General features: G+C 36.7%; 1 protein-coding gene across 3 annotated transcripts in view; it reads left to right on the top strand.

Moving 5' to 3' along the window:
* Window positions 1–14313, top strand: part of LOC150089255 (dynein intermediate chain 2, ciliary) — a 317847-nt gene that overhangs the window by 247106 nt on the left and 56428 nt on the right. For all 3 annotated transcript variants that reach the window (XM_090388583.1, XM_090388589.1, XM_090388593.1), the window contains one exon: window positions 815–899. In XM_090388583.1, coding sequence (XP_090244709.1) covers window positions 815–899 — 85 coding nt within the window. The remainder of the gene's footprint in view (window positions 1–814; window positions 900–14313) is intronic.

The raw sequence follows: 14313 nt of genomic DNA, 5'->3' as shown, positions 1-14313 counted from the left end.
TCTGCAATATAATGATGGCATGCCTTACTACTTTTATTTAAAGTTAATAAAGGAGCACGTCACTCTGAAAGCTTCTCAATGTGTATTTTGTTTTTATCACTTTTAATACTTTTATCAGTTTTGTTATTTATCTGTATACTATTATTGTTTTTATTATTTATCTGTATATTATTATTGCTTTTATTCTATAATATTTTTTTGTTATACTGTATTTTACTTTTAACTATATTTTAATACAGTTTTATTTTACGTTTCTTTTGTGGTTGCGAGATTTATTTTAGTATAAAATTCACGATGCAAAAACTTACAATTTTAATTGTCAATGCTTGCAAGCAGTTGCAGCAGTTCATTTTTATTATGTTTGCATTATTTGTGTGGAACTTATTGTTCTGTCCACTCCTTTGACAGAAATGAAATATAAGTTCGTTCATCCCAGAATACAATGAGCCTTTCTAAAATAAAAGCTTTTTAAACAGCTTTCTAAACAGCTAATGTGTTTGGGTGTGATGGTTTTGCTCTGTAAGTTATGATTTTTTCAGTTCAGAATTTTCCTCTTTTGATTCCTGAGCTATTATAATTGTATGCATCAATATTTTATGCCCATTTCAGGGAATTAGAATATTTCTGTAAAAATCTTTATCTTTCTGATATTAAATGATTGTGTGAAGGATAAACCATCATTTAAATAATGTTTTATGTATACATCTATGTTTAAAATAAAATAAAAAGTACACATTTATTAACATACCTCTAATTAAGTACACAGTTATTAGCACACCTATAATTAACGATGGATTTATTTATTTTATTTCAGAATGAACTTGTTGCAACAGAAATGATTAAATTAAGAAAAGAAAACATGATTGAAGCACCAGAAGGAATACAACTTGATGCAACCAGTAAGTGAAGTATACTCATTTGTAATTTTTTTTTTTCCCTCAATGCTGAGGATGGATAAGGATGGATTTTCTATCTTTATTGGAAAATCTTGATGAAGTTTTACTCATTCATGTGTTCGGAGGACTTCAGACATTTAACAAGATATGTTTACTTGGCATTTATATTTTAAGGAAGGTGACAGGTTTCCTATACTTTTTTCACCTGTGGAGTAAATAATTGTTAGTGCTATCAGTGGACAAGCATCTGTTTTTAGCCTTTTTGCCGTGTTAGTTGTTGTTGTTATTTGGTTTTTAGGAGCATTAGCAACTAAGGCTATATTGCTCCAGGTATATGCGGTGGTCATTCCCTGACCTTTCCGCATCCTCCGTATTTGGTGGTCACGGGCTCGAACCCCGGTCTAATCAAGAAGTGTGTGCTATGCACTGCTGCTCCTGCTCACCTGGCTACGGAGGCGCCTTTAGTTCTTGTGATCTCCTGTTTGTATGGACTGTTAAAATTAGCTGTCTGCAGATTTTTTGTCATCCCTTGTTGCTCCTTTTAGCTCCAGGAGTGAGGGCAAAAGCTCTTAGTCCTGGGGTGGGTACCGCTCCTACTTCCCCATTATGGAGAGGCTGGAGCAATGTCGCTTGGTTGCCAAGTGTAGTAAAGTAATATTTTACTACACATTGTTAGTGTAGTAAATTATTACTACACTAACAAGCAAGGTGCTGTCTTAGTACTTTTAAGAAAGTAGAGCTATTTGGCTTTAATCACGTTTTTAAATTAGATGTTTTTTTTTTGTTTTTTTTGCAGGTGTTATCTATCTGGAAATAGACTGTTTGCACACTTGGTACACCACAATAAATAATTTTAATAAGTGCACATCACATTATAAACCCTTTAACAGGTTCTTGTTCACATGCATAATGAATCAGAAAAAGGATTATAATTGGCCTTTCTGTAATTGCTAGCATCATATTGTATGAGGCTCTCCAATCCATTGTCTGGGTTCTCACAGCCTCTCATTTCTTAACAATCCTACCATGCTACGTTAGTAATGAAACTTAATCTTCCTACTTAATTTTACTGTTGAAAAGCGCATTCTGTTCCTCTATATTTTTCCTCTTGTTTTGTTTAAAGCTGCAAGGCTAAATTTCTTAATGTAAAAGGCTTCTTTTATTTTCGTTTTTCAAAATCTCTTTCCCTTCATACCACAAAGTTCCTATTGCTGTATTCCTGAATGCATTCCAACGCATGTTCTACCAATTCTGATTCTTTAATGTTTCCTTTGCTATGTGTTTATTGTATTGTTCTACCAATTCTGATTCTTTAATGTTTCTTTTGCTATGTGTTTATTGTGTTCATCTATGTGTGTGTTGTCCTCATGGGTAGCACAGTTGGTAGGATCGCATCCTCCCCACACGAGGTAGAAAAGACTTGAGTTCAAATCCTGTCGATGACATGCGGGATTTTTATGGGCCTTTTTCACAACATGACTGAGTTATTTGATCTCAGGTGAGGGTAGCATGGTTTTTTTCTCCCAGAAAGTTGGGTTTTTCATCCAGCAAACAGAAAATCGACCACTGAACATATGCAATTTACAGACAATTGCATACAGAGCAATATAGCCTTAGTTGCTGATGCTCCTACAACCCTACTACTATGGATGTTTGAAATTTTCTTATGGTCTTGCCATATGTATAAATGCATATGGATAAGCACAACAAGCACGTTTCCTAAGGAAACATTAAAGAATCAGAATTGGCAGAACATGTGTTGAAATGCATTCAGGAATATAATAATAGGAACTTTACAGTAATAGAAGGAAAAGAGACTTCAAAAAAATAAAAATAAAAGAAGCCTTTTGCATTAAGAAATTTAGTCAGGTGGCTTTAAAGAGAAACAAGTGGAGAAATACAGAGGAACCATGGAATGGGCTTTTCAATGAAAAAAAAAAAAACTGTCATATTAGTGCCTCCCAAGAACTGACTTATATGCCCATGTGTATTATGTCCATAAATTTCATGTGTTCTTTGGTCAATTTGCCTATTTTTGTTGGACAAAAGTGCAAGGGGGGGGCATGCTACCATCATCTGAGACCAACTAACTCAGTCACCTAGTGAAAATAGAGACTAATGGAGCATAGCAGTGGGATGTGAGAAACAAACTGCTTGAGAACATAGACACTGGATTGGAGACACTTCATCAGTTAGAGAAAGGCCAGTTTGTAATCTTGGTTCTGATTCATTATGCATGTGAACAAAATCTCAGTAAAGGTTTACAACATAATACTCATTTATTAAAATTATTTATCATGGTGTGCAAAGTGTGTGAATGGTTTATTTCTGAAAAGTGGAGCTACTTAAAAGAAGATTTATAACTGTCAGAAAAAATAAGGAAAGCCATGGAAACACTTTTTTATGCTTAGCTTTATTTTAAATTTTTGTTCAAATGATGGTGGTGGTGGTGGTGATGATGATGATGAGTGGCTGCAACATTTGATTTGAAAGAGAATATTTTATCAAGTTAAAACTTGATTCAGTTTCGGAATTAGTATATATTGTTCATCAACCTTTAACTACAGACTACTTTGAGACAAGTGCAATTTATTTTTTAATGTCCATTCTCTTTATTGGTTGGTTTTTTGAGTTGAGTCTTTAGTACCTTCACATGGCATTGAGCTATATTGTTTCCAATTACTTGTGAGGTAATGCAGATTATGTGAGTGGTAGGTATAAAGAAGTTTGTTTAGTTGCCTCTGAGATGAATGGTTTCTGTTTATGTAAGTTTTGAGCATTCTTTTAAATCTGTATTTTTTTTTTAATATTTCTTCTGGATTTTTCAGAAGACAAATGGATCCTCAAACTGGAATCATAAAATTGGCGTACAGTGCACCCATACAACATTGACTAGATGATCCTGACTAAGCCAAAAAAGTCTATAGGATCTATGCAGGCTATGCATTAGCCCCATAAATTTCATGTCATTTCACCCATATAATTTTGCTAAAAGTAACATAATTTTTTTAAAATATGTATATAATCATAATAGATTGTTTCACTACTTCTAGTACTAACATAATATGTGGTGTGTATTTTTTGGCATTTCATTAAATAAAAATTGTATTGCAAGGGACATTTGAGAAGTTCATGGCATGAACTTTTCAAATGCCCCTGAAGAGTTTATTTGAGGAGTCTGGTTACATTTCAACATCATCCCCTTTGCAGTCAATACAATTACAATTTTACCCTGCAATGCATTGATTTCAGCTGTGAAGAATGCTTTCTTTTGGCCTCCAGGAAAGAATGCATCTACTGCAGCAGTGACATCACTGTTGATGGGAAAATGGATGCAGCCAGGTAGTTTTTTTTAAATTAGGAAATAGGTGAAAGTCTGATGGTGCCAGATCTGGTAATAGGGGGAATGGTCTGAGATTTCAAAGCCACACTCATGCAGTGCAGTCATGGCAAATGACAGACTTGTGAGCAGGCATATTGTTCTTGTTGGAAAAGACTCTAAGGTCTGTGTAATATGCTTGTGTGACAGTCTGCTCATTCTGAATCCACTAGCAACACTCAGCATTCTAAAATCATCACCTTGTCAACAGAAGTAATCACCTAGGCTTTCTTTGGAGGGGAGAAGAAGAAGAAGAAGAGTTGTTTCCACTGTTTGGACTGCTCCTTTGTCTCCTTTGCAAGGAAATTTCCTGGATCTGCTTGAAAATGATGCAAATGTTCTTCACAACTTGTGTGCGCTTTTGATCTGGTGTGTCAACAACTCTGAGAATCATCATGCTGAGACCTTTTTTATAGCTAGAAACTGTTATTATTTGGTACACATGTTCAGATGAGATGCTCAAGATGCTGGCAATATACTAAACTGTCACTTGTCAATCACTCATCACTAGATCAACAACTTTTTGAGTGGACATTGCAGGTCATAGAGTGGGTCATCTTCCAGGCTCTCCATCCGTTGTTTAAATTCTGCTGCCCACTTCTTAACCATGCAGTAGGAAGGGGCATCATCCTCTACTGTTGTAGCCATAACCTCATGAATTGTCTTTGGCATTAGTCCCATTTTTCCCAAATATTGGATGACTGCATGGTGACTGGTTTCTACCAATCTTTCTCATTCAGACAACTTCAGGACCTGTAATTTAAAAAATGATGTTATTGTTGTTGTTATTTGGTTTTTAGGAGCATTAGCAACTAAGGCCATATTGCTCCAGGGATATGCGGTGGTCATTCTTTCCCTGACCTTTCCACATCCTCCGTATTTGGTGGTCACGGACTCGAACCTCCATCTAATCAAGAAACGTGTGCTACGCACTGCTGCTCCTGCCCACCTGGCTACGGAGGCGCCATAGTGTTATTGAAACTGTATTATACTTGGCTGTACAAATGGGCAAGTGTTACCCATTCATACTCAGGCTACGAACTTTTCAAACCCCCTCTCTTAAAAAAATTGAGGTTGACTTTTATGTATATTTTTTATTTTTAATGACTTTGAAAATGATGCCATAGTAATGACTTGTTTAATAAATTTTCTATTCCAAACATGATTCTGTTCAGCAGGATAGATAGCAAACACAGATTATTAGTTTTTAAGGTTTGAGCACACACACACACACACACACACACACACACACACACACACACACACACACACACACACACACACACACACACACACACACACACACACACACACATATATTTATATATATTTATATATATTTATATATTTACATATATTTATATATTTATATATTTATATATATTTATATATATTTATATATATATATGCAAATGTTTATATTCAGTGTATAGGGAAGGGATGTTGACCTGTCAATTGTAATTACCATGATAAAATTGGGAAGGCCTGTAAGGTGAAGGAGATAACCTTCACCTTATAGGCCTTATGTTAATCAAATAAATTGATTAACATAAAAATAGAAATAATAATGAAGATAACAATGTTACCTAAAGTAGTGGGTCCTAAAGCTTTAACTACTTCTTCATAGGGTCGGCAGCCAAAACCATAGGAACCACAACAATAAGCAGGGTCTCTGTTTCTGTTATGATGTATACATGCAAAATGTATAACTCACAGCCGACCCGACAGAGACCAAAAAGAAAAGAGTGAAATTTCAAAAAAAAAAAAAAAAAAAATTTGAAGTCAAAAGGATAGATACATTACAAAAATTACTTCAACTTACTGTGTGTTTGGAACGGAATCTGTGAAATTGTTGCCTGTGGTGTTTACAAAGTAACGTTGGAGAACCAAGGATGAAGCCGATAGATCGCTGTCCAGAGTATTTATATCAGTTGCAGCAACCACATGAGGGGGAGGACGTGGAGTCGTCAAAGTGAAATGTCCCATTTATGGGGAAGTAAGTAAATAAACAAATGAGGCACAGTGCCAGCAGAGGGAGATTATTAATGACTGACAAAGTAGTGTAGAAAGTATCTCGATATTACTTTCGGCCACCCTAATTGCACATGAGAAATAAAATGTAGTTATTAAGGAAAGCAGAAAGTAATTTGAAGAAGAGTAATATAGTTGTGCTGGGTTGTCCGGGGTTGCTGAACCTGTACCATAGTTGGTCCCTGGACAGATGTCTGAACAAATGCCCCATATGTTTAAGTCAGTATTGTTATTGTCATTGTAAAAAAAAAAAGGGACATAACAGAACACGATACCCCCATGTATTGCCAATCCATGGCCACAAGCTTTCTACACCGTGAGCCATGACAAAGGCTAGGGGGGTATATGACTATACATTATGTAAAAGCCTAAAAGTAATATGTAATCAAACAGTAAATATGTTGTCTATATCCAAGTTGTAGTTTATAAGTTTTTTGAATTTTATATTTACCACTTTTTTGAAATGATGGTAAAGGAATGCTGCAGGGAAATTATTGCACCCGCCAATTTATCATGGAGCTGTTTAACATTGTCTGCAAAGAGACTCATTACTGAATATTGTTGCAATTTTGATGCATTGGGAGAGTATTATAATTAGCATGTACTTTTTTAGAAATGTTAGAGTGCCAGTGGGTAAAGCTTACTACATTAAAATTAAAAGCATCTCTTTTATTGTATATGTTGATTGTGGTATGAGAGCTGTTAATATTAATATCTAAGTCTAAGTAATTGGCTAAAGAATCATTATTATTTGTTTTTTTCCAGAGTAAGTTCTAAAGGATAAATACCAGAAAAGTCATGTATAAATGTAGGGTAGTTGAATACCAATAAGTCATCAATATATCTGTAAAGTTTAATATCTAAGGGTAGAGAGGTCTCAGACCAGTATATATATAGGTTAGCTAAGATACAACTAGCGGGACTACCCATGGGGGTACCTTTAGTTTGCAAGTATACAGATTAGTCATCAAAAATGTAGTTATTGGAGACAAAAAGATTAATGAGATTGTTCCAAAAAACTGAATTACAACCAATAATATGTTTGTATTTATTATAAATTTCATTCAGGACCAATTTTAAGTTAGTTAGGTCTATGCTGGTGAATAGACTGTTGAAATCAAAAATTGGCACATGAGAAATGTTGTCAGTACTCGGGGCATTAATGACTGGAATGTTGTTATTAATTATTCTACTATTAGGAACGATGTCCATAAACTCGGCAAAACTTTTCTAAAGTTTAAGGGTTTAGGGGCGTAACTGTATTTGCAGGATGTAATAAACCTAAATCCTGTAGGGTTTTTATGGAACTTAGGTATGAAATAAATGTAAGGAAAGTTGTAGTTATTGAAGTTGACTTTTAGTTTCTTGCTGAAAGCAATTAACTTCTTTGTGAGGATACTCCTGTTGTTAGTGATGGACTTATAGGTGGCACTGGAATTTAGTTTTGTATTTAATGTTTGGAAATAAAAGGCTTTACAGATAATGGCGTAATTGCAAGCGGCTTTATCAATAGGGGTGATTATAAAATGTTTATGCAGGCCCTCCAATTGTTGTTTTAATGAAATTTTAGACCTGTTGATGGTTTTACTTGTGACAGTGATGGCTTACAATGCTGTAGCATTGTAAGGAACCTATAACCTTAGGTTGCCTGTTAAGATATGGCCAAAATGTGTATCAATAAATGGTTGAAAATTGGCTTGATGGCAAATACTTACATTAGAATTAGGTTCAAGGTTAAATTTATCTAAGTTAGTTGCTAGGTGTTTATAATTGCAAACCTTGAGCCCAAAAGGTTTAGTATATCTGAATCTGGAAATAATGTTCAAGTTTTGGTAGCCATCTGGAAGTAGGTAAGTAGATTTATTGATGCAATCATTAATGTTAAAATTGTCCAGGCAAATATTATAATTAAAAATGATGGTGATATTATTATTTTGGCTGGTCAGCTTGCTGTAAGATTTTAATTTAAATTTACAGATATCTAATTTAAATTTACAGATAAGGTCAAGTAAATGTTTAGATCTGAAATTGAAGCTGAGTATAAATATGTAAAGGGCTTTTAAGATGCTTTTTTAGTACAAAAGAGTAAATCATGAATCTTCTGTACACTGAACTGACCATTGTCCCAGTCAGAGATAGTCTGTTTGTCACCTAACTTGTATTTATGCATAGTAATATTGCTACTTTTGGGTTTATATTTCCTATAAGGTCTGGATGTATTTAGGCCTTTAGTAACTTGGAATTTCTTATATATGCACATATCTGTAATATTGATTGAATTTATTGTTGAGTCCATGTGGATAGAGAGTTTTAATTTTAACATGAATAATTCTTTCTGTTGATTTCTGGCATTAGGTTCCAATACTTGTGCTAGTTCTAAGGCTCGTACTGAAGAGAAATTTGGACAACAGGTACAATAAAGAATGATTTTGCCATTTATTGGAAAAAAAAAAAAAAAAATAGTTACAAAATTTGACATTGTATGTCACTGTATGGTGTGTAACTATCTTAGTTACAATTATGCAAATAACTTAAGTTATTGCCACAGCGCCAGCTCTACTGTACTGTATAAAACCAAAGCAGTCTCTTCAAAATCATACAATAGATGTTTGCCTGCACTACAGCAGCAATGCCAACAATGTTGCAAGAAAAGGTGATGATGGTAAGAGAAGTGAAGCTGTACTATCAGAACAGCAATAATGCAGCTGTGGCTATCAGAGAATTCCAGCGGCAGAAGTGCAAAAGGCGTGGACCTATGACTGTTTGTGCTGTCCACAAAATGATTGCAAAATTTGAAATGACAGGACATCTTGGTGTTCAACGTAGATTCGTGCACAAGTTGTCGAGCAGGTAAGACGTGTAGAGGTTCTTCCTCTTGCTCAGAATAATCACCTGAGAGGGCATAAATTCAAATTGAGGAAAGACAGATGTAGGATAGGTGTGTGGAAATTTGCCTTTAGCCAGTGGGTAGTTGGTTGGTGGAACAGACTTCTATCCCTTGTTGTGGAAGTTGATAGCCTAAATAAATTTAAGGCTCAGCTGGACAGGTATTTCGAACGAACGGAGGGGTGAAATGGGAGTGGTTTTTTTTTGGCTGATGCTGCATAAGCTTGCTTTCTTGCATCATATGTCTCTACTAATGCTAATTTGCTGATGCAATTGAGGTGAGCAGCACTTGATTGTTTTGGAGGAAGGCATTCCCAATAATCCACGTTTAGATTTTTTTAGAATTGGCATTTTCCAACATGGACCAGAGGAAACTAAAGGTAAGTATTTATGACTGCAGTTGAAAAATCACAGGTAAGTGTTTTTCTTGTTATAATATTAGCCTATTTACACATTTCTGACCCGTCTGCATTGCTTCGCGATCGCCATATCGCTAGCTGTAGCAATTGCGCAGTAACTACCTACTATTTTGTTAAGGCTCAGAACTGTAGAAATAATAGAAATATTACTATTATAAATGGTGAAATAGAGCTTATCTATCATATAGAGTACATTAATATACTTTATTCGGGGATTTTACACAAAATTAAAATAGTTTTCTTTGTTATAGAACTAGGAATTCCAGAAACCCCATCCCCCACACAACTTTAAATGCTAATATCTCTAGTTATTCTTTGAATTTTAGCATAACTTTAGTATCTCTGGAAAGCTCTCGATGTCTTCTAACATCTTATAAGCTATTAAGGTACAGAAACTCCAAACAAATGCAAAAAAATGCACAAAAATATGCAAGATGCTGATTTCGAAACCGGAACTAAAAATGCACTAGAAACAGACATCGCTCTCGAAACGCAGGAAAACACCCTCGCAGGTGAAACTAATGGCGAAATAGAAAAATGCCCACCTGGGCCTCTTAGTGCTAAGGGAAATAGATAGCCAAAAACTCAAGAAGCAATTGAAATGCATGAAATCCTGGGCAAAGAAGTTGTAGAAAAGCTGGCCTCTATTGCAAACATTAAGGACCTAGTAAGCCAAACAGTAGCTACCGAACTACATTCGGAAGACCTCATGGCTGCTAGCAGAATCACAGTTGCAGTACGCTTACAAATAGTCCAATACTGGACGATATTAGAGAGCACAGTGAACAAAGTGTTAAAAGCCAGGGTTGAGGCTTTGAAAAGGAAGCATATAAAACCATAAATGTAAAAAAACTCATGCACAGGCTGTTAGAGCTGTCACAAACAAAGATCAAACTCAACCTAAAGAGATAATAATAACAAGGACAAAAAAGACTGAACCTCCCAAAAAGGATGCAAATGAAATAATATTAAAGGTTACAGAGAAATCCTCATTAAAAAGTAGTGAAGAAGTCAAAGAAACAGTACTGACTAAATTGAAACCTCACTTGAAGGAAGTGAAAGTTAATAGCTTTAGGAAAACCAGAAACAGTGGTCTTCTGATTTAAGCAGCCACTAAAGAGGATGTAGAAACTGTACAGGGACATCCTGAAATCCAAAAACTAGGATTACAAGCTGAAAAGCCAAAGGGTAGAAACCCAAATATTATTATCTTTGACATGCCTAAGGCTACCCCCATGAGAGAGGTCATGATGGATTTTATTATAAAAATTTCAGTGAGCAATTAATCTTAGATGAAATGGCTAGGGAATTCCAAATCAAACGTGGAACAACAAATAAAAAAAATGGCCAATTAAATGCCATTGTGGAACTTTCTTCAAGGGCATGGACAATCCTAAAAAATCAGCAGAGAATCTATGCTGGCTGGACCAGCCATAGATTCAGGGAATATTTTCCAGTTAAAAATGTTACACCACTGCCACAGATTTAGTCATACAGCCAGGCAGTGCCAGCAAAAAGACCCGATCTGTGGCCACTTCGCGGTCACTGGTCATGACTATAAAAATTGTAACAGTAGAACCACACAACCTACATGTAAGTTGGCCAAAATAGACTCACCTTAGTCTTAGGGACAATAATTGTCCCAGCTATCGAAAAATGGTAAAACAGCTTAAACTGAGAACCAATTATGGGCCTTAATTTAAACCGGACTTGTGACAGGGCTCTAAAGTTCATCAAATTAAATGCTCACAGAGCACATACAGTTGTGGATCAAATCAAGCTTAAAGCAGAGGACAATAATATAGATATCGGGCGCCTCCGTAGCCAGGTGGGAAGGAGCAGCAGTGCCTAGCACACGCTTCTTGATTAGACCGAGGTTCGAACCCGTCACCACCAAATACGGAGGATGCGGGAAGGTCAGGGAATGACCACCGCATATCCCGGAGCAATATGGCCTTAGTTGCTAATGCTCCTAAAAAAAAAACCAAATAACAAATAACAATAACAATATAGATATCCTGATAATCCAAGAGCCATCATCAGGGATACCCTAGAACATACAGAATAATAGAATCTTCACATGAAACCTCACTAACAGCAATAGTAATTAGAAATCCTTCTTTTACAGTTACAAAGGTTAACTCTCTCTGTGTCCCATTAGCAGTTTGTGCACAAATAATTAGTCAAACAGGATCCTTTCATGTTGTATCCCTCTACTATAGGTCAGGAGAGGATATAAATCCCAGCATTCATTATCTACAAAATGTACTGACAGTTCTTCCAAATTCTAAGATAATAGTCTCCATGGATGCTAACTGTCGGTCAAGCCTTTGGTACAGCCGTACAATTGACAGACCAGGAACACATAACGGCCAACTCCTAACAGACTACAAAGCTACTTTTACCCTATAGGTAATAAATAGACCCCACAACCTACCTACCTACAGTAGTACACTAAGGTGTGTTAGTTGTCTGGCGGCACCGGGGGTTCCCCCATCTCCGCATTGTATTCTTTGTAAGTGACACAGAACTCTGTGGAGGCCAAAGATTTAAAAAGTGTGGGGGAGCGGTCTGTTGTTTTTTGACCATTTAGCCTTTGGGCTCCTATTGGGACCCACCGTTGCCCACACTTTGCTACGAGGGGGCAGATCAGCCACCCAGTAGATTATTTAAGCACTCTGGAAGTTCCTGCCACCTATTTTCCGAGGATTTCAGTGGCAAGGTCTAAAAAAAAAAAAATGTGTGGTGGGGGTGAGCACTAGAATTTGGAAAGGCCAAAAGAGGTTTACGAGAAAGCAGTTGAATTTTTTGATGCTGATTAGAATTTGGCTGCATTGTTAGGGGGCATACTCAGTTGGTTTAGTTAGAGTGGGGGTAGACTGGGGGAAACAGGTAGAAGAATAGGGACGATAGAGTAGGCAAAGTATGGGGGAGGCAGGGAGGAGAGGAGACAGAGACCTGTCTCCTCTCCTCCCTGCCTGGGGATGGGGTTTTAAAGGGAACCAAGTTAGAGTACCCAGTTCAGTTCGCCAAATGGCATGTTGGCAGCAAAGCTGTGGTATGTCTTCATTGGTGATAGTTGTCTGGTCCATGTCTTGTAGAATCTGGTAGGAAGGTCAAATTGCCCATCCCACTCTAGGGGTGGGACATGTTAACCATCAGTGGGGGAACGCACCAGGCGGGGGTGGGGGAAGAAACACATTTACTTCATTCATAATCTGCATTCTCATTCTACTTGCATTCTATTTTTATACTTTCTTTTTTTTGTTTTATAGTTTATAATAATTCTTTTTTTTTCTTTTAGATTATATATATATATATATATATATTTTTTTTTTTTTTCGCTCACTCATTCATCTCTTTCTCACACACCAGGAGGGGGATTAAACTAAATAAGAAAGAATATAAAAGATTAAAACTAGGGTTAGTGTGAACTTAACTTTAACATTTATGGTTTGTGTTCTTTTTCTCACACATTTACACTCTCATTCATTCTTCTGGCTTTCATTTCATTTGTTCGACTCTCACACTTTCTGCACTGCACTCTCTGGGCACCTCAACTTACTGTTATTCTTCAGTTGTGGTGCAGGAGCCAATCAGGCTAGCCGGGTGGATAAAGTACCTGCCTGGCAACCCTAAGGTCGCGGGTTCGAATCCCGCCTCGGGCTTGGATTAAAGTACTGCAAAAACCTTGGGAGGTGCATTATGGCCACAGATGCTGATGCGCCAACAACTACCAAAAAAAAAAGTGGTGCAGGCTTAGCCACAAGTTTTTTGCAGGCCAGGGGAGAATGCAGTCATAGTGTTGTTAGTAAATGTTTGTTAGTATATATATAAAGTAGTGTAAGTTATTATTAACTTTGTATTCTTTCAGCCAGCTGCAATTGCTCTTCCACTTATTCCCATTCACCATAAAACTCATTCACTTTCTTTCCCTCGTGCTGAGTCGGTTTTTCTTTCACCAAAACTGACATTTATTCCCTTTTACCATAATTCCTAATTCACTCTTTCACTCAGTAATCAGCCTATTCATTCTGTCTTTCATTCTACTTGCATCCCCTTGCTACCATCTTACTGATATTTTTCAGCTAATCTGCTTCCCTGGCTGCCTTTGGTACAGCCGTACAATTGACAGACCAGGAACACATAACGGCCAACTCCTAACAGACTACAAAGCTACTTTTACCCTATAGGTAATAAATAGACCCCACAACCTACCTACCTACAGTAGTACACATCTCCCTCCCCCACATGGTTACTTATTTGGTGTGGGGCCCCAGGTTCCTACACATGGCAGGGTAATCCTAGGGGGGTACCCAGGTCAATCCGGTTTTGTCATGTCAGGGCATAGAATACTGCTGTCCTGACAGTTATTAGGTCATTGTCTGGGCGTGGTTTGGAGACGTGGGCAATTTTAACTGTTGATTATTATTTAATTTCCGGGGACTGAATTGCCATTCTTTGGATAGTTCTGTGCATTTCAAATACTTTCTGTGTGAAGGTTGTAAAGGCTTTATAATTTTCCTCTTCTATAATGAATAGATGTTCTTCTCCCCCTTGGAAGGGGGCCAATCTGTGCTATTAGCTGTGTTCTGGGGATGTCATAAATTATACATTCATATAGAATGTGTGTCCAGTCTTCACTCTCGCCACAGGTGCAATTTGGATCATCAGTCAGCCCTAGGGAGGTTAGTTTTGCCTT

This window comes from Mastigoproctus giganteus, chromosome 2 (genome assembly GCF_048544385.1).
Source record: "Mastigoproctus giganteus isolate SK-2022 chromosome 2, ASM4854438v1, whole genome shotgun sequence".
NCBI classification, from domain to species: Eukaryota; Metazoa; Arthropoda; class Arachnida; order Uropygi; family Thelyphonidae; genus Mastigoproctus; species Mastigoproctus giganteus.
Note: the sequence above shows the minus strand (reverse complement) of the source record. Positions and strands in the feature narration are given on the sequence as shown.